Genomic DNA, 19,087 nt, shown 5'->3' on the forward strand with positions numbered 1-19,087 from the left:
CCCCCAGAGGGTGCCCGCCGCGCTCGCCTGATGGGTCCTTCCCGCTCAAGGGGCGGTGAAATAAACGACAGGTCAAGCCACAGCACGGAGTCAGGAACGTCGTTAATTCCTTATCGTACGGTCAAAACCCACCGTGCCCACGTGGTAGCATTTACCGATTTTACGCCGTGCGGGTGTTTTTTCGCTTCGGCACGGCGTCGGCCACGTAACCCACCAGGACCCCAACCGTCAATCCCGGCCACCATTTTCATCTCTCGCTGATGCTCCTTCTACCGGCTGTCACAGCGATCCGCGGGTAATTCTTCCGATGCTGTATCGCTCCAGCCAACATTTTCTAACGAATCTGTAGAGCCTTTGCGCTTTGATTTGCACAAAGTAATGTGGTTTTTAGTCAGGCTGATGAGGTGGGCTGCTCCGAAAAGGACCCGGCAATGTCCCCTGGCCGCGCTTGGTGACGTCACGGAGCTGGGGAGGGGGGCGGGGCTAATTATTCATATTTCCGCTGTAACCAAACAAGCACTTGGGCGTATGCTAATAATTTGCACATGGGGGCGGGTGATGCGATTAATCTGCATAATATACCTCATCAGGCCCCGCCTCCGGTCTGCAAGTCCCGCCCCGTCCCCAGGCCACGGCCCAGCTCCCTCCAAAACTACTTTTATTACCTTGACCCCACCTTCGAAACATAGACTCATAGAAAATAGGTGCTGGAGGAGGCCATTTGGCCCTTCGAGCCAGCATTGCCATTCATTATGATCATGGCTGATCATCCACAATCAGTAACCTGTGCCTGCCTTCTCCCCATATCCCTTGATTCCGCTAGCCCCAAGAGCTCTAACTCTGTTTTAAATGCATCCAATGAATTGGCCTCCACTGCCTTCTGTGGAAGAGAATTATACAAATTCACAACTCTATGGGTGAAAAAGTTTTTTCTCGTCTCAGTTTTAAATGGCCTCCCCTTTATTCGTAGACTGTGGCCTCTGGTTCTGGACTCCCCCAACATTCATCAATTCAAGTCAAGTCAATATTATTTGTACAGCACATTTAAAAACAACCCACGTTGACCAAAGTGCTGTACATCAGTTCAGGTACTAAGAAACAAACATACAATGGCACACAAACATAACAGCATATACATAAACAGTTCTCACGCCCCCTCAGAGGGCCTCAAACGCTAGGGAGTAGAAATAGGTTTTGAGCCTGGACTTAAAGGAGTCGATGAAGGAGGCAGTTCTGATGGGGAGAGGGATTTTGTTCCACAGTCTAGGACCTGCAACCGCAAAAGCGCGGTCACCCCTGAGCTTAAGCCTAAACCGCGGGATAGTCAGTAGCCCCAAGTCGGCCGACCTGAGGGACCTGGAGATAGAGTGGGGGGTTAGAAGATTTTTGATATGGGGGGGGGGGGGGGGGGGCAAGCCCGTTTAGGGCTTTGTATGTGAATGTGAATTGGGAACATTTTTCCTGCATCTGGCTTGTCCCGTCCTTTTATAATTTTATATGTTTCACCAATGCAGGAGAGGTTTGGGCCCAACACTTGGTCTAGTATATTACTAAAACTCTTGTATATTTGTTTGTTTGTTCCTGAAATATAGCTAAAACGGTACATGATGGCACTAAAATTTTAGACCCATCTTACTTAACGCAGTCCAGCAATGTGCAGTAGCAGGGTTCGTTCAAATTGGTGTTATATTTTAAAAGCTGTTTACATTTTAAACTTTAATTAATCCCTTTTCTACTTGCCGTACCCAAGCTAGCTGCCAGGGGCGGGACCCACCTGAGTGACGGGAGCAATGGCCAATGAGGGGTGGGGGAGTGGAGTGGAAGAGGCGAGACCCGCCGCGATTGCCGCCCGGTGCCGGGGCCAGGATGAGTGGCTCCCTCAGGAGAGGTTTGGTCCTAACAGGCCCACCCTATTCGAGTAATCAATAAATAATTAAATAAATCAATAACCCTGACCCTACTGCCAAAAAAGCCCAGTCCGATGATGGTCCATAGATCCTTGGTTACCGATGATGGTCCATAGATCCTTGGTTAGTGTTGTGCAGTGGTGAAGAGCATGATGGTTGTTGGGAAGATGCTATTCTTGAACCTAGTGGTCACAGTTTTCAGACTCCTGTGCCTTCTTCCTGGTGGTAGGAGTGAAATGAATGTGTGGCTAGGGTGGTGTGGGTCTTTGATGATGCTGCGTGCCTTTTTAAGGCAGCACCTCCTATAGATTTTTCTATCATGGGGAGGCCAGTACCTGTGATGGACTGGGCAGTGTCCACCACTTTTTTGTAATCTCCTTTGTTCCTGGGTGTTTGTGTTATAGAGTGCAGCTAGGCTTGCACACTATAACAGACGACAAAACATAGGTAGGCAGTATGGCTGGCAAAAATGGGACGCTCCTTGAGTAACTCAATGCATGTCCGTTTTGAACAGATGGCTGGTGGTGGAAAGCCACCAACCAATCTTGGGGCACCTGTACCAACCATTACTATGGCAGACCTAGCATCTTTAATTTTTAAGATAGACATCTTTAATCTCTCACGACTTCAATACTGAGGACCCCAACTGCTTCAAAAAGACCACTATCATCCCGGTGCCGAAGAAAAGTAAGTTAGATGCTTTAATGACTACCATCCTGTGGCTCTGACATCCACCATCATGAAGTGCTTAATGAGACTGGTGATGGTGCACATTAACTCCAATTTCCCAGCTAGTTTATGCACCGTCACAACAGGTCCACAGCAGACCCTACACTCATCTCTGGAACACCTCGACAACAAGGACTACTATTTTAGACTCCCATTTACCAACAATAGGTCTCCCTTCAACACTATAAATCCATCCAAACATCTCCAAACTTCGGGACCTAGGAATCAGTTTCCCCTCTACCACTGGATCCTCAACTTCCTGATCAGCAGACCACAATCAATGAGGATAGGTGATAACATCTTCTCCGTAATAATTCTTGACACTGGTACTTGCAAGGATACGTTCTGAATCTCATACTATAATTCCTATACACTCACAACTGTGTGGCCAAATTCATCTCTAACTCCGTCCACAAGTTTGCAGATGACACCACTGTGATGAGCCAGATCACAAACAATGACGAGGTGCAGGAAGGAGATACCAAACATGATAATATTGGCTTCTCCCTCAATGTCAGCAAGACAAAGGAGCTGGTTATTGACTTCGGGAAGATTGTGGAGTACATGCCCCAATCAGCATCAATAGTGCTGGTGGAAATGGTTGAGAGTTTCAAGTTCCTTGGCATTAGTATTACCATCACTCTGCACGGTCCAACCACACATGTGAAAACCAAGAAGGCACACCAGCACCTCTACTCCCTGAAGAGACTAAAAAAATTCAACATGTCTCCGATGACTCCTTCAAACTTCTACACATGCACCGTAGAAAGCATACTGTTGGGTTGCATCACAGCTTAGTTTGAGAAGAACGAGACCGCAAGAAATTGCAGAGAGTTGTAGATGTAGCCCAGTCCGTCACACAGACCAGAACTTCCCACCACTGGCTCTTTCTGCACTTCAAGCTGTCTTTGAAAAGCAGCCAAGATCAATCAATGACTTGTCCCAACATGGTCATTCCTCATTCTCCCTGCTCCCGTTCAGCAGAAGGTACAGAAGCCTGGAAGTGCACACCACAAGACTCGGGTACAGCTTCCACTTTGTTATCAGGCTTTTGTTTAGTTCTTCTATAAACTAGGGTAATGTCCGATTCACCACCACCCCAATGGGGACGTTGGACTTTGACTATACTACAAGGCACTACAATGCTGAGAACTATATTCTGCACTCTGTACCTTCCCCTTTGCTCTATCTATGGTACTTAAGTTTGACTTGATTGCATTTATGTATAGTACATCTGATCTGTTTGGATAGCATGCAAAACAAAGCTTTTCATTGTATTTCGGTACCTGTGACAATCATAAATCTAAGCCGAAACTGGGCCATGGTGCAACCTGTCAATATTTTGTCTAGCACACCTGTAGAAGTTCAATAGAGTATTTGTTAACAGACTGAACATCCTCAAATCTTCAAAGTAGAGGGGTGTTGATGGCTTTGTGACATCTCTCACGTGTGTGGGTTTATGCATTGGGGGGAGGGTAGAACTAGAGGTCTGACGAGGTTCAGGATGTGGGGCATTTGGCTATGGGAGAGGCTGTTCCTTTAGTGCAGGTGGCAAGTTCATATATGGTCAGTTCCATGTGGACTGGAGGGGTATTTGCACACAAGAGAGAGATTTGGATGGCAGTGAGAGGGGTATAGAGGTGGTGAGGTGGGGCATTGATGCGCAGAAGGCTTTGTTGTTAGTAAAGCGTATGTGTGTGGTGTGCTGGGGTATTTGTGTGTGGGCTGGGGGTACTGGAGGGGGGCGGTGGGGGGGGGAACGGGGGATATCTGGGCAAAGGTGAGAGGGCAGTGCAGTGTGCTGGGGTATTTGAGTATGGGACAGTGCTTATGGTGTGGGGGTTCTTTGGGTGTAGGCCTGGCGAGGGAGAGAGAGGTGTGCGGTGCACAAGGGTATTTGTATGTGGGCCAGGAGTATGGGGTGGGGATTATTTGGGCTTAGGCCTGGCGAGAGTGAGAGGGCTGTGTGGTGTGCTGAGGGTGGGTATGGGGTACGGGATGGGGGCATTTGTATGTGGGCCAGGGGGAGGTTATTTGGGTGGATGCCCGGAGAGGGGAGGTGCGTACTGACTGGCTCTGCTGTCCTGGGACAGGGCCAGAGGCATGTCCATGGCGAGGAAGGCCCTGGTCGCCGTGTGCCAGCTGTCCTCGACCGACGACAAGGAGCACAACCTGCAGGAGTGCCAGGAGCTGGTGAGGCAGGGGGCAGCGCGAGGGGCCCGTGTGGTCTTCCTGCCCGAGGCTTTCGATCACATCTCGTCCAGCGCCGAGGACACGCTGCGTCACGCCGAGAGCCTGGAGGGAGAGCTGGTGGGGAGCTACCGGCAGCTGGCCAGGTAGTGAGGCAGGGCCCCTGTACCTCGCCTCCCACCCCCACACACTCACTCATCCCCTCCCCACACCAACCCCTGTCCACACTCACCCTCCCTCCCTCCCAATACCAACCCCTCTCCCCCTCGCCATATCAACCCTTCCCCACCCACATCAACCCTTTCTCACACTCGCTCACACCCCCTCCGGACACCAACCCATTATCCCCACCCCTCTCCCCCCTCCATCCACACCTTCACTCCTCATCTCCACCTCTCTCCCCCACCCCTCCCCTCTCTCCCCCTCAATTCCCTTCCCTCTTTCCCCCTCATCCCCTTCCCTCTTTCCCCCTCATCCCCTTCCCTCTTTCCCCCTCATCCCCTTCCCCCACCAATTTCCCCTGCTCTCCTTCCACACTTTCCTATCCCCCTTCCTCCTAACCCGCACATCCCCCTCCCCACCCTCCCATTCACCCCTCACCCTCAACCCATCCGCCACTTCACCCCTCTCATCCTTGCCTCTCCACCCTCATCACATCCCCTCTTCCACACTCCATTCTCCCCTTCACCCCTCTCGTCCTCCCCCTTCATCCCTCTCATCCTCGCCTCTCCACTCATCCTCTTCCCCATCACCTCTCTCCCCCTTCTTCTCCCTTCATCTCCTGCCCTTCACCCATCTCATCCTCCCTCCCTTCATCCTCCTCCTGCCCTTCATCCCACTGTCCTCCCCCTCTTTTTCCTTTCCCTTCTCTCCACCACTCCCTCTCCCCATCATTCCCTCCTTCTCACTGCTGATGTGTCTGTCCGCAGGGAGTCTGGTGTGTGGCTGTCCCTGGGAGGATTCCACGAGCAGGGTCCTGACTGGGAGCGGGAGCGTCGGATCTACAACACCCATCTCCTGCTCAATGACTCAGGTTAGGGGAAGCAGGGGGTGGGGCAGCGGGGGAGGTTAAGGGGAACCTATTCCTGCACCTATTGTCTATTGTCTATTGGAAGCCAGTGATGACTCTGGAGTGGACATTTGGCTGTTGGCAATCTGCTGCTCTGACGCAGAAACCTGGGGACTATTCAACTCTGGTGGCTTCACGCATTTGCCTTGCTGTCACTGGGCGGGGGAGAGGGTGGGCCAGGTTGGGCTGACAGGAACCCCTGTCACAGGCAGACCCCTCCTGCTCACACTAACCCTGCTGTCTTTAGGAGAGATTGCCGGCCTCTATCGCAAGGCCCATCTGTTTGATGTGGATATCCAAGGTCAGGTTTCGCTCAAGGAGAGCAGCTTCACCATCCCAGGACCTCGGATCGAGCCTCCTGTTACAACCCCAATAGGCAAGGTAAGTGAGGCAGGGTACGACTGGACACGTGCTCTGGGAGTGTTAGAGGGAGCTTCACTCTGTGTCTGACCCCTGCCCTGGAAGTGTTAGAGGGAGCTTCACTCTGTGTCTGACCCCTGCCCTGGAAGTGTAGAGGGAGCTTCACTCTGTGTCTGACCCCTGCCCTGGAAGTGTAGAGGGAGCTTCACTCTGTGTCTGACCCCTGCCCTGGAAGTGTAGAGGGAGCTTTACTCTGTGTCTGACCCCTGCCCTGGAAGTGTAGAGGGAGCTTCACTCTGTGTCTGACCCCTGCTCTGGGAGTGTTAGAGGGAGCTTCACTCTGTGTCTGACCCCTGCCCTGGAAGTGTAGAGGGAGCTTCACTCTGTGTCTGACCCCTGCCCTGGAAGTGTAGAGGGAGCTTCACTCTGTGTCTGACCTGGGCTGATATAGTCACAGAGTCATACATTACAAAAACAAACCTTTCAGTCCAACTACGTCATGCCGAAAAGGTGCCGTCTACTCTCATCCCATTTGCCTGCATTTGACCCACATTCTCTGAACCTTTTCTGTCCAACTACCCGTGCAAATGTCTTTTTGATGTTTTTATTGTACCTGTCTCAACCATTGTCTGGCAGCTCGTTCCATTCACCCAAAAACCTATGTATGTAAAAGTTGCCCCATGCCTCCCTCTACATTTTTCCCTTCTCACCTTGAGCCTGTGCCCGCTGGTTCTTGATTCCCCAACCCAGAGAAAGGAACTGTGTGTATTCATGGTATCTACTCCCCTTATCATTCTATACACTTTTATAACATCACCTCTCATTTTCCCTTGCTCTCAGGAATAAAGTCCCAGCCTGCCCAAAGTATCCTTATAACTCAATTCCAGCAAGTCCTGGCAAGATCCTCGTAAATCATCCCTGCACTTGTTTCAGCTCAGTGGCATCTTTCCTATAGCGGGGTGACCACAACTACACACTATACTCCAAGTGCGGCTTCACCAATGTCTTGTACAACTGTAACATAATATCCCCACTGTACACTCATTTCCCTGACTGATGAAGGCAGTGTGCCAAAAGCCTTCTCCACCCTGTGTACCTGTGATGCCACTTTCTGTTCTTCTCTTCAACAGATTGGACTTGCAATTTGTTACGATCTTCGATTTCCAGAAATCTCATTGGCTCTCGCCAGTGCTGGGGCAGAGATTCTCACGTTCCCCTCGGCTTTTACACTAATGACTGGCACGGCGCATTGGGAGGTGAGTCCGCAAGAGTAGTATCACGAAATTTCCAGGCGGACCACAACGCTCCCAACACTGATTTGAGGGAATGGCCTCTCGATAGTGATATCAGTGTGTGTGAGCCTGTGTGTGATGTCAGTGAGTGTGAACCCATGTGTGATGTCAGTGTGTGTGTGAGCCCATGTGTGATGTCAGTGTGTGTGTGAGCCCGTGTGTGATGTCAGTGAGTGTGAACCCATGTGTGATGTCAGTGTGTGTGTGAGCCTGTGTGTGATGTCAGTGAGTGTGAACCCGTGTGTGATGTCAGTGTGTGTGTGAGCCCGTGTGTGATGTCAGTGTGTGTGTGAGCCCATGTGTGAGGTATGCCCGATTAATGGTGATGTCGATGTGTGTGAGCCCATGTGTGATGTCAATGAGTGCAAGACTGGTATGAGGTATACTCCATTAATGGTGATGTCAGTGTATGGATCTGTGGTGAGGGAACACGACAATAATACTGATTTCAGTGAGTGCCATACTGGATGTGAGGAAAGGCTCCTATAATAGTGATTACAGTGTGTGTGTGCCTGAGTTTGAGGAAATGCTCTTTTATTAGTGCTTTTATGTGGTGTGGGTGCCTGATGATGCTGGCTGCCCTTTTGAGCCTGTGCCTCGTGTAGATCCCTTCGATGGTGGGGAGGTCAGTAGCTGTAATGGACTGGGTGGTGCTGTCTGTAATCTCCTTTGTTCCGAGCAGTTTGAGTTGCTAAACCATGCTGAGATGCAACCAGTCAATATGCTCTTTACTGTACACCTGCAGAGGTTCAAGAGAGGATTCATCAACATACTTATAAGGAAGTAGAGGCATTGATGATTGCATCACTTTGATGGGCGGCAGGACCGATCTTCAGATATGCATGCCCAGGAACTTGAAGTTATTGACTCAGTGGTGCAGCGGGTGTGTTGCTGCCTCACAGCACCAGAGTCCCGGGTTCGATCCTGACTATGGGTGCTCTCTGTACGGAGTTTGTACATTCTCCCAGTGACCACGTGGATTTTATCAGGTGCTCCGGTTTCCTCCCACACTCTGAAGACGTAGAGGTTTGTAGGTTAATTGGCTTCTGTAAATTGTCCCTAGTGTGTGTGATAGAACAAGTGTACGGGTGACAGTTGGTCAGCATAGACTCGGTGGGCCTAAGGGCCTGTTTGCACACTGTATCTCTAGACTGATCTAAACTCTCCACCTCCAAGCTGTGGATGACGACATGTTTGTGGATCCTCAGTTTTTCTTTTCCAAAGTCAACAATCAGCTTCTAGGTTTTGCTGACATTGAAAGCAAGGTTGTTATTCTGGCACTATTCCATCAGATTTTCAAACTCCTTCCTACACTTTAACTCATCATGAGTCATTAATTGTCCAACAACAATGGCATTGTTGGTGAATTTAAAGACGGCCGTTGGAAGTGTGTCTGGCTGCACAGTTGGGTATAGAGAGAGTAGAGCAGGAGAGTAGAGTAGAGCTGAGGTGTTCCGGTGCTGATGGTTATTGAGGAGGCACTGTAGTTGCCAATTTGTGTTGATTGTGGTCTGTTGATGAGGAAGTCGAGGGCCCAGTTCCTTGAGTTTGGAGGGGATGATAGTATTAAACACCAAGCTGCAGTTGATGAACACAGCCTGACTTAAGTGTTATTATTTTCCACGTGATCCAGTGTAGAGTGAAGAGCCAGTGAGATCGCATCCCCCATTGATCTATCAGTTGATCTATTAGTAGGCAAATTGTATTTGGTCCAAGTTCTTGCTAAGGTAGGAGTTGATATGGGCTTTAACCAACCTCTCAACGCACCATCACTACAGATGTTAGTGCTACCAGGCATCACTATGGCCTGTCACTTACAGTTCTTGGGTAGGGGTATTATTGATGCCCTTTTAAGCAAGTGGGGACTCAGTAATGAGAGGTTGAAGATGTCCACAAAGTCCAACCAGTTGGTCTGCACTGAATTAAGATTTAAGAATTGCAGCCGGGTATACCATCAGGTCTCGTCACTTCCCAAGGATCACTTTCATGAAGGATCTTCTGACGTTGCCTCAATGACTGAGGTCACAGCTCATGGCAAACTCTGATGATGGAGGAGGCCCAGGACAGAAAGGTCAGGATGGAAATCTGCAAACCTTGATAGGCAGAGGGCCTATCAGTCAGACGGTTGCCGAGTCTACAATTGGGAGTCATTCACTTTTCGAATCTCATCTACTGCATTTGGGGCCCCTTTAATAGTGATTTCAGTGGTGTGGGTGTGGGTGTGAGGGATTTCAGTGGTGTGGGTGTGGGTGTGAGGGATTTCAGTGTGAGTGTGCTGGGTGTGAGGGATTTCAGTGTGAGTATGATTGAAGTGTGAGTGTGATTTCAGTGTGAGTGTGCTTGGTGTAAGTGTACTTGGTGTGAGTGATTTCAGTGTGAATGTGCTGGGTGTGAATGTGTTGGGTGTGAGGGATTTCAGTGTGAGTGTGATTTCAGTGTGAGTGTGATTTCAATGTGAGTGTGATTTCAGTGTGAGTGTGCAGGGTGTGAGTAATTCCAGTGTGAGTCTGCTTGGTGTGAGTGCGATTTCAGCGTGAGTGTGCTTGGTGTGAGTGTGATTTCAGCGTGAGTGTGCTGGGTGTGAGGGATTTCAGTGTGAGTGTGATTTCAGCGAGTGCGATTTCAATGTGAGTGTGATTTCAGTGTGAGTGTGCTGGGTGTGAGTAATTCCAGTGTGAGTGTGCTGGGTGTGAGTGTGATTCCAGTGTGAGTGTGCTGGGTGTGAGTGTGATTCCAGTGTGAGTGTGCTGGGTGTGAGTGTGATTTCAGTGTGAGTGTGCTGGGTGTGAAGGAACTCTCCTTTGGTCGTTTGATTGAAAGATACAGAATGGAGTCCACCCCGACCATCAATGACCGTTTCACATTAGTTCCATGTAATCCCACTTTTGCTTCTATTCCCAACCCCTTCCGAAGACCGAGCGTGATGGAGCGTTCCTTTAAAAGTGATTTTAGCATGTGTAAGCACGGGAGTGATGGAATGTTAATTTAACAGTAATTTCAATGTGTGTCATCACAAGTATGAGGAACGTTCTTTTAAATAGTAATTTCAATGTGTGTGAGCCTGGGTGTGTACGAACACTCCTGGAACAGGGACTTCATTGTGTGCGAGGCAATGCTCCTTTCATCATGATTTGTACAAACCAAGGTGTGAAGGAGCATCTCTAATAGTGATCTCAGTGTGTGTGATCACAGGAGTAAAAGAACACTCGTATAATAGTGATGCCAGTGAGTGTAAGCCCTGGTGTCACAAGATCGCTGCTTTAAAAGTGATCTGTGTGTGTGTGTGTGAGCGCAGGTGTGCATGAGTGCTCTCTTCATAGTGATTTCACAGTGTTACTGAGCCTAGGTGTGACAGAACGTACCTTCAATAGTGATTTCAGTACGGTCATTAAGGGAAGCGTCCATTAAAGGTGATGTCAGCGTGCGTGTCGGGGTGTGAGTGAACACACCTTTAATGTTACTTTCTGTGTGTGTGTGTGTGTGTCTGAGAGTGAGCGAACAGGAGTGATGGTGATGTCAGTGTGTGTGAGCCCGGGTGAATACAGGGTGTGAGGGAACACTCCTATAATGGAGATTTCAGTGTTTGTGACCATGGGAATGTGGGAACGCTGCTCGCACTGTGATTTCTGTCTCTGTGTGAGCCCGGAAGTGAGGGAACATTCCTATAATAGTGATTCCCGTTTGTGTGAGACCACGAGTGAGAGAACGCTAAAGTGCCCCTGTATATCAATGCAGTTGTGGGTCTTGCCATCAACTCGATACTTTCCATTTACATTCAATCTCCCAAAGCACAACACCTCACACTCAATCTGATTAAACCATATATGCCATTTCTCCGCCCATCTCTGGGGCTGATCTACATTCCACTGTCTACTTTGACAGCCTTCCTCACTGTTCACAACTCCACCAACTTGTGTATTGTCTCCGCCTGTTCCCCACGTGTTCCCGCTCTATGTGTTTGTATGGTTACCCTGTGTCCTCTGCCTGCTCTGTGTATGTGTGTACGCTCTGCCTGGGTCCGCTGTGAGTGTTTACCCTCAGTCTGTGCCCCATATGTGCCCGCTGTGTGTGTACCCTCTGCATGTGCTGCCTGTCTCTGCCCACAATGTGTGGTATGTGAACCCTCTGCTTGTGCCCATTGTGTGTAATGTGCGTGTGTTTACCATCTGTGTGTGTCCGCTGGGTGTGTGTGTTGTCCCCACTGCGTGTGTGTGTTTACTCCCTGTGCATGCATGTTGTGTGTATGCACAGTGTGTGCCCACTGTGTGTTGTGTATGTGTTCTCCCCACTTTGTGTGTTTTTGTATTTACCCCCTGTATGTGCCTGCTGTGTGTGTTTTGTGCGTGTGCTTACTCCCTGTGTGTGCCCAGTGTTGTGTGTGAGCGTGTGTGTGTTTACTCCCTGTGAGTGCCCAGTGTTGTGTGTGTGCGTGTGTTCCCTGTACATGCATGTTGTGTGTGTGTGTTTACTCCCTGTGTATGCATGTTGTGTGTGTGTGTTTACTCCCTGTGTGTGCCCACTGTGTGTTGTGTATGTGTTCTCCCCACTGTGTGTGTTTGTATTTACCCCCTGTATGTGCCTGCTGTGTGTGTTTTGTGTGTGTGTTTACTCCCTGTGTATGCATGTTGTGTGTGTGTGTGTTTACTCCCTGTGTGTGCGCACTGTGTGTTGTATGTGTTTACGCCGTGTGTGCCCACTCTGTGTGTGTGTTTACCCCGCTGTATGTGTGTGTGTTTACCCCGTGTGTGCCCATTCTGTGTGTGTTTACTCCCTGTGTGTGCCCACTCTGTGTGTGTGTGTGTGTGTGTTTCCCCATGTATGTGCCTGCTGTGTGCTGCCTGTGCTGATGCCCACTCTGTGTGTGTGTTTGTGTTTACCCCATGTATGTGCCAGCTGTGTGCTGCCTGCGCTGATGCCCACTGTGTGTGTTAGTGTTTACCCCATGTATGTGCCCGCTGTGTGTGTGTTAGTGTTTACCCCATGTATGTGCCAGCTGTGTGCTGCCTGTGCTGATGCCCACTCTGTGTGTGTGTGTGTGTTAGTGTTTACCCCATGTATGTGCCCGCTGTGTGTGTGTTAGTGTTTACCCCATGTATGTGCCTGCTGTGTGCGTGTTTGTGTTCACCCCATGTATGTGCCAGCTGTGTGCTGCCTGCGCTGATGCCCACTCTCTCCCCAGCCTCTCCTGCGGAGCCGTGCGATTGAGACGCAGTGCTACGTGGTGGCGGCAGCACAGACAGGCCGGCACAATGCCCAGCGCTGGTCGTTCGGCCACGCCATGGTGGTGGACCCATGGGGCTGTGTGGTGGCACAGTGTCGACAGGGCCCCGGACTCTGCTGTGCCGAGATTGACCTGGACTACCTGCGGCAGGTGCGCCGCCAGATGCCACTGCCCCAGCACCGGCGACAGGACCTCTACGGCACAGTACGTATCCACCACCCTCCCGGCTCGACACCCGGCTGCCCCTCTCTGAGCCACCACCCCTCCGGCACTAACCATCGTCCACCCCAGGCTGGGCCGGATCGGGCCAGGACCACCCAAAGCTGCCATCAATAAAGGAATTATTGTGTGGCTGTCTGATCAAGACTGTCAGAGGGTGTGAGGGAGGGAGGGAATGGTGCGTATGAGGGCGAGGGGCAGTGTGTGTGAGGGGACTGTGTGTGTGTGTGTGCGGAGGCGGTGTGTGCGGGTGGGGGTTCATTGTGTTTGTGTGAGGGGGTCGGTGTGTGTGTGTGTGAGGAGGCGGTGTGTGCGGGTGGGGGTTCATTGTGTTTGTGTGAGGGGGTCGGTGTGTGTGTGTGTGAGGAGGCGGTGTGTGCGGGTGGGGGTTCATTGTGTTTGTGTGAGGGGGTCGGTGTGTGTGTGTGAGGAGGCGGTGTGTGCGGGTGGGGGTTCATTGTGTTTGTGTGAGGGGGTCGGTGTGTGTGTGTGAGGAGGCGGTGTGTGCGGGTGGGGGTTCATTGTGTTTGTGTGGGGGGGCGGTGTGTGTGTGTGGGGGGGGCGGTGTGTGGGGGGGGGCGGTGTGTGTGTGGGGGGGCGGTGTGTGTGTGTGGGGGGGGCGGTGTGTGTGTGTGTGGGGGGGGCGGTGTGTGGGGGGGGCGGTGTGTGTGTGGGGGGGCGGTGTGTGTGTGTGTGTGAGGGGTCAGTGTGAGTGTGTGTGGGGGGGCGGTGTGTGTGTGGGGGGGGCGGTGTGTGTGTGTGGGGGGGGCGGTGTGTGGGGGGGGGGCGGTGTGTGTGTGTGGGGGGGGCGGTGTGTGTGTGTGGGGGGGGCGGTGTGTGGGGGGGGGGCGGTGTGTGGGGGGGGTGGTGTGTGTGTGTGTGTGTGAGGGGTCAGTGTGAGTGTGTGTGGGGGGGCGGTGTGTGTGTGAGGGGGCGGTGTGTGTGTGAGAGGAGTCTGTGTGTGAGAGGAGTCTGTGTGTATGTGTGTGAGAGGGGCGGTGTGTGTGTGTGTGTGTGTGTGTGAGGGGGCGGTGTGTGCGTGAGGGGGCGGTGCGTGTGTGATGGGGCGGTGTGTGTGTGATGGGGCGGTGTGTGTGTGTGTGAGGGGGCGGTGTGTGTGTGTGAGGGGGCGGTGTGTGCGTGAGGGGGGCGGTGCGTGTGTGATGGGGCGGTGTGTGTGTGTGTGTGTGAGGGGGGGCGGTGCATGTGTGATGGGGCGGTGCGTGTGTGTAAGGGGGCGGTGTGTGTGTGGTGGGGGGCAGTGTGTTTGTGTGAGGGGTGGTGTGTGTGTGTGTGGGGGCGGTGTGAGTGTGTGTGTGAGGGGGCGGTGTGTGTGGTGGGGGCAGTGTGTTTGTGTGAGGGGTGGTGTGTGTGTGTGGGGGCGGTGTGAGTGTGTGTGAGGGGGCAGTGTGTGTTTGTGCATGTGTGTGAGAGAGGGGGCGGTGTGTGTGTGTGTGAGGGGGCAGTGTGTGTGTGTGTGTGGGGGCGGTGTGAGTGTGTGTGTGTGAGGGGGCAGTGTGTGTATGTGTGAGGGTGCGGTGTGTGTTTGTGCATGTGTGAGAGAGAGGGGGCGGTGTGCGTGTGTGTGTGGGGGGGGGGGGGGGGGTCTGCACACTGAGTGACCTTGGTTCTGCAACCTTCTGCAGAGGGCTCTCCCTGTCACTGAAACTCCCCACGCTGCTCCCTGAATCACAGCATGGATCCTCCCCATGGTGTCTCACTGGGCCATGTGGGAGCAGGGGGAGACTTTGTGGTCGTGGCTGTCCTGCTTTATTCCCAGATTCCCTAAACCCTAAGATCTACATCCGACTTGTTCTTAAACACATGTAATCATTTGGTTTTGTCCCCACCTCCTGTACGAGAGAATCACGGAGTTCACCACAGGCTGGGAGAAGAAAATGCTCCTTGTCTCGCTTCAATGGCTTCTCCTTCTACTTCAGTGACCCATGGTTTCTCAATCCCGCCATCTGGAATGTTTTCCCCACATCTATTCCCTCTATCCCCGTCAGAATTTGGATGATTTCTAACATTCCTCTCAGCTTTCTTAACTCCAAATTTAAGCCAAATTGTCCCCACCTCGCTCGCCTTTACTTCCTCAGAAGGCTAATGGCATTCAGCATTTCTCAAATGACTCTTAACAATTACAATTTCTAAACTAAACTAAGTTGTGGCATAGAAAACATCCTAGCGGAATGTATTGGTGCCTAGTGGGCAACTTTCAGCCCAAGACTGCAAAAGATTGCAGAGAGATGTGGACGCAGCCTAGTCTGTCACACAAACTAGACTTCCCTCACCACCCCCGCCACTGACTCAGAAACATAGAAAATAGGTGCAGGAGGAGGCCATTTGGCCCTTCAAGTCAGCACCGCCATTCACTGTGATCATGGCTGATCATTTACAATCAGTAACCTATGCCTGCCTTTTTCCCATATCCTTTGATTCCACTAGCCCCTAGAGCTCGATCTAACTCTCTTTTAAATTAACTTCACACTGCCCCAGGGAAACACAATGAAGGACCACTCTCAACCCAGTTATTCTCCCCTCTTAACCATCGGGCTGAAGATACAAAAGCTTGAGAGAGCGTACCACCAGATTCACCAACAGCTTCCTCCCTGCTGTTATCAGGCTGTTGACTTGACCTCCGATGCGTTGTGGATGAATTTGTTGATCTTCCAATCTACTTTGTTACAGCCCTTGGACGTTTTGTATCTGCACTTCCCCAGTAGCTGTAACACAATATTCTGCATTGTTCTGATTTTTTCTTTGTGTTGTATGTATTTTACTCACGTTTGATATGATTATACTTATGTATTATAAGATTATACTCATGTATGGTATTATTTGCCTTGAAAGAAATAATCAACTAATATTCTGCTATCTCGGTAGTCACAATGGTCAACCTTGTTGAACTCCTTCCAGAGTGAGGGTATCGTTCCTCGGTAGGGAGACAGAGATTAACTTGATACTCCAGGTGTGGTGTCACCAAGCCCCGGGCAATCCCAATACACGACTGCTCCTACAGATGAGCCCCCCACCAGCATAGTGCTTGTCTTTGTAACAGTCGACCGGCCCTGCAGGCTTACTGTCAGTGACTGATGTATAAGGGCACCCAGCTTTCCCTCACCTCCCCCTCACCCAGCCCATCCTAGGTATATAACTACGTACCTACACCTCACCCAGTCCATCCCGGGTAAATAATTACGTATAAGAAGGAACCGCAGGTGCTGGTTTAAACCGAAGATAGACACAAAAAGCGGGAGCCACTCTGGAGAGAAGGAATGGGTGACATATCGGGTCGAGACCCTTCTTCAAAGTGGATTCCAGTCTGAAGAAGGCTCTCGACATGAAAAGGCACCCATTCCTTCCCCCCAGAGATGCTGCCTGTCCCGCTGAGTTACTCCAAATAATGATGCATGTTCCCAGTCTATGCCGGGTAAATAACTATCTGTACCCCCCTCCCCATGGCATGCCTCCAGGATAAAGATCTGTGTAGGAAGGAACTGCAGATGCTGGTTTAAACCGAAGATAGACACAAAAAGTTGGAGTAACTCAGCGTGTCAGGCGGAATCTCTGGGGAAAAGAAATAAGTGACGTTTCGTGTCAAGTCCTTGCTCGACCCGAAACGTCCCCGCCCCCCATAAGTCTTGACGGGTACTTGGATGGGGTAGGTTTAGAGGGATATGGGGCAAACGCAGGCAGGTGGGACGAGTGTTGGCCAGTTGGGCCGAAGGACCTGTTTTCACTCTGAGTGACTAATCTGATAAATTTGATGGGGAGTGAAATGTGGAACGGGAGGGAGGAAGGGGAGAAGGGACCCGCGGGGAAGAGAGAGAATTGGGGACCCAGACTAGGGAGGGGTGGGGGATGAGCAGATGGAGGAGCGAGAGAAAGGAACTGGGGTGGAGTAGGAAAGAGAGAGACAAGCAGATAGTGGGAGAGTTCAGGAGGGGAAGAGAGGGCGAGTTAAAATCGAGATAGTTAAAGAGGGAGGACAAAGCTGAGTAGATGAGAAGGAGAGGGGGCAGAGTTTACCTGGGATTGGAGAGTTGGCTGGGCGGTGCGTAGAGGGAGGAGCTGTGCTTGCATTTGGTGACCAGCTGAGCCTCTACACGGGTCCCCGCCATCCCACTGCTCACAGCCCGGGCAAGAACCCGCTCTGCTCCGGGGAGTGGCACCGTGGCACAGCCACAGCGGTGGAGCTGCTGCCTCACAGCGACAGAGACCCGGGTTCGATCCTGACTACGGGTTCTGTCTGTGTGGAGTTTGTGACCGCGTAGCTTTTCTCCGGGCGCTCCGGTTTCCACACACACACACACACACCAAAGACTTACAGATTTATAGGCTAATTGGCTTCGGTAAACATTGCTCTGGGGCCGCAGCGACCTCAGCCTTCCCGTGCACTGGCCCGTGAGAGGGTCTTTGCCTCCTTGGCCTTCCCGTGCACTGGCCCGTGAGAGGGTCTCTGCCTCCTTGGCCTTCCCGTGCACTGGCCCGTGAGAGGGTCTCAGCCCGTGAGAGGGTCTCTGCCTCCTCTCCATCTCTGCCCCTCTCCGGGGTAGAGTCCCTCTCACAGCCGCTCCCTTCTGATAAACGCCCTCCCTCTGGAGTTAGACCCCCCTCAACTCCATCGGACACACAAGGAAGTGCGGGTGCTGCAAATTGGACAAAGTGCTGGAGGCTCGGGGGGGTGGGGTGGAGGATTAGGCGGCATGGCACGGACAGGCAACGACTGCCCGACCCCCTTGTGCCCCGGCACTTGGCGTTTACTCAAACCCACGTCCGCCTGGATGGCTGCTTCCCCGGGACCAGCCTGGACCGTCCCACCACCGACCCATCCCAGCGTGGTCCAGGACCAGGAAAGATGCATCGCTCCGCACTGCCATGCCGTGCCATGCTATGCCATGCCGGCCGGACACAGCGCAGAGTGGCGGGACGCTGGGCCGGGAGGGGTTAACAGGCACCTGCCGCGGCAGGTGAGGCTCCACCCCGGTCCCAGTCCCAGTCCCGCCCAGCTCAGCTCAGCTCAGCGCCCCGGGTCGGAGGAACAGGTTGGGCGAGTGAAGCCGACCGGGGGTGAGAGAGAGAGAGAGAGAGAGAGAGGGAGGAGCCGATACTCCGACCGGGAACCGGCCGCGCAGCTCCTCGGCGACGACGACTCGCAGAGTCCCCGCTCCGGACCCTTCAGCCGGTCCCCCCCCGGCAGCCACAGGCAGCAACGCACAGGCATCTCTCTCCCCATCGCCAGAGCGACTAACTGGGACTCCCGCGGTACACCTCCTCCCTTCCCCCCTTCCTCTTACCCTCTCCTTCCCTCTCTTACCCTCTCTTACCCTCTCCTTCCTTCTGTCTGCTTTACTGTCCCCTTTCCTCCTCTTTAATGCTCTCTCTTTCTCTTCTTAACTCGACCTCTCACTTTCTCCCTCTCCACTTTCTCTCACTTTAAATTTCCCTCTAATTCTTTTCTCTTAACCCCTTCCTGCTCTTTAGCTCTCTCCCTCTCTTTTGCTCCCTCCTTCTCTCTCCCCCACTCTTCTAACCTCCCCCCTTCTAACCTCCCCCCCTTCTAACCTCCCCCCCCTTCTAACCTCCCCCCTTCTAACCTCCCCCCTTCTAACCTCCCCCCCTTCAAACCTCCCCCTCTCTCTTCAAACCTCCCCCTCTCTCTTCAAACCTCCCCCTCTTTCTTCAAACCTTCCCCCCCCCCCTCTTCTAACCTCCCCCCCTTATCCTCTGCCTCTCCCCCGTCTCCCTCTCTGACCCACACAGGGTTAAGTCCTGGAGTGCTGGTCCTGCCATTCTGCTACACACCCACAGTGGGAACAGCCGAGGTCCTGACCCGTCTACTGGAGATGGAGAACCAACTACCATCCCTCCTGCTCCTGCTCCTCCTCGTCCCCTCAGGTAAGGACCAAGAAGCCAGCTCACAGCACAAGGGTCTCGGCGGCGGAGGGCTGTGTGCAAAGGGACGGGGTCCGGGGGGGGGTCCTGGAGATGAGATGGGTTGGAGGTGGGATCTGGAGGGGGCATTGGCAGATGGGAATCAAGAGGGAGTGAAGAGAGAGAGGAGAGACTTGGAAAAACAAAGTAGTCTTGTCCTGTG

General features: G+C 52.3%; 1 protein-coding gene across 4 annotated transcripts; it reads left to right on the top strand.

The window, feature by feature from the left end:
• Nucleotides 1-80: 80 nt before the first annotated feature.
• nit1 (nitrilase 1) lies at nt 81-18,870 on the top strand. 4 transcript variants are annotated; one of them, XM_078420406.1, is made up of 7 exons: nt 2,287-3,830; nt 4,730-4,972; nt 5,756-5,859; nt 6,143-6,276; nt 7,386-7,511; nt 12,727-12,972; nt 18,754-18,870. In XM_078420406.1, exons 1-7 carry the CDS (start codon nt 3,739-3,741, stop codon nt 18,757-18,759), a joined length of 951 nt encoding a protein of 316 aa, XP_078276532.1. In that variant the 5' UTR covers nt 2,287-3,738; the 3' UTR covers nt 18,760-18,870. The 4 variants fall into 4 exon arrangements, with proteins under 4 accessions (XP_078276530.1, XP_078276532.1, XP_078276529.1 ...); XM_078420404.1 differs by lacking the exons at nt 2,287-3,830; nt 18,754-18,870 and adding an exon at nt 81-295 and having other exon boundaries at nt 12,727-13,193; XM_078420403.1 differs by lacking the exon at nt 18,754-18,870 and having other exon boundaries at nt 12,727-13,193.
• The last annotated feature ends 217 nt before the right edge of the window (nt 18,871-19,087 follow it).

The sequence above is a fragment of the Rhinoraja longicauda genome, chromosome 24 (assembly GCF_053455715.1).
Source record: "Rhinoraja longicauda isolate Sanriku21f chromosome 24, sRhiLon1.1, whole genome shotgun sequence".
Taxonomy (NCBI): Eukaryota; Metazoa; Chordata; class Chondrichthyes; order Rajiformes; family Arhynchobatidae; genus Rhinoraja; species Rhinoraja longicauda.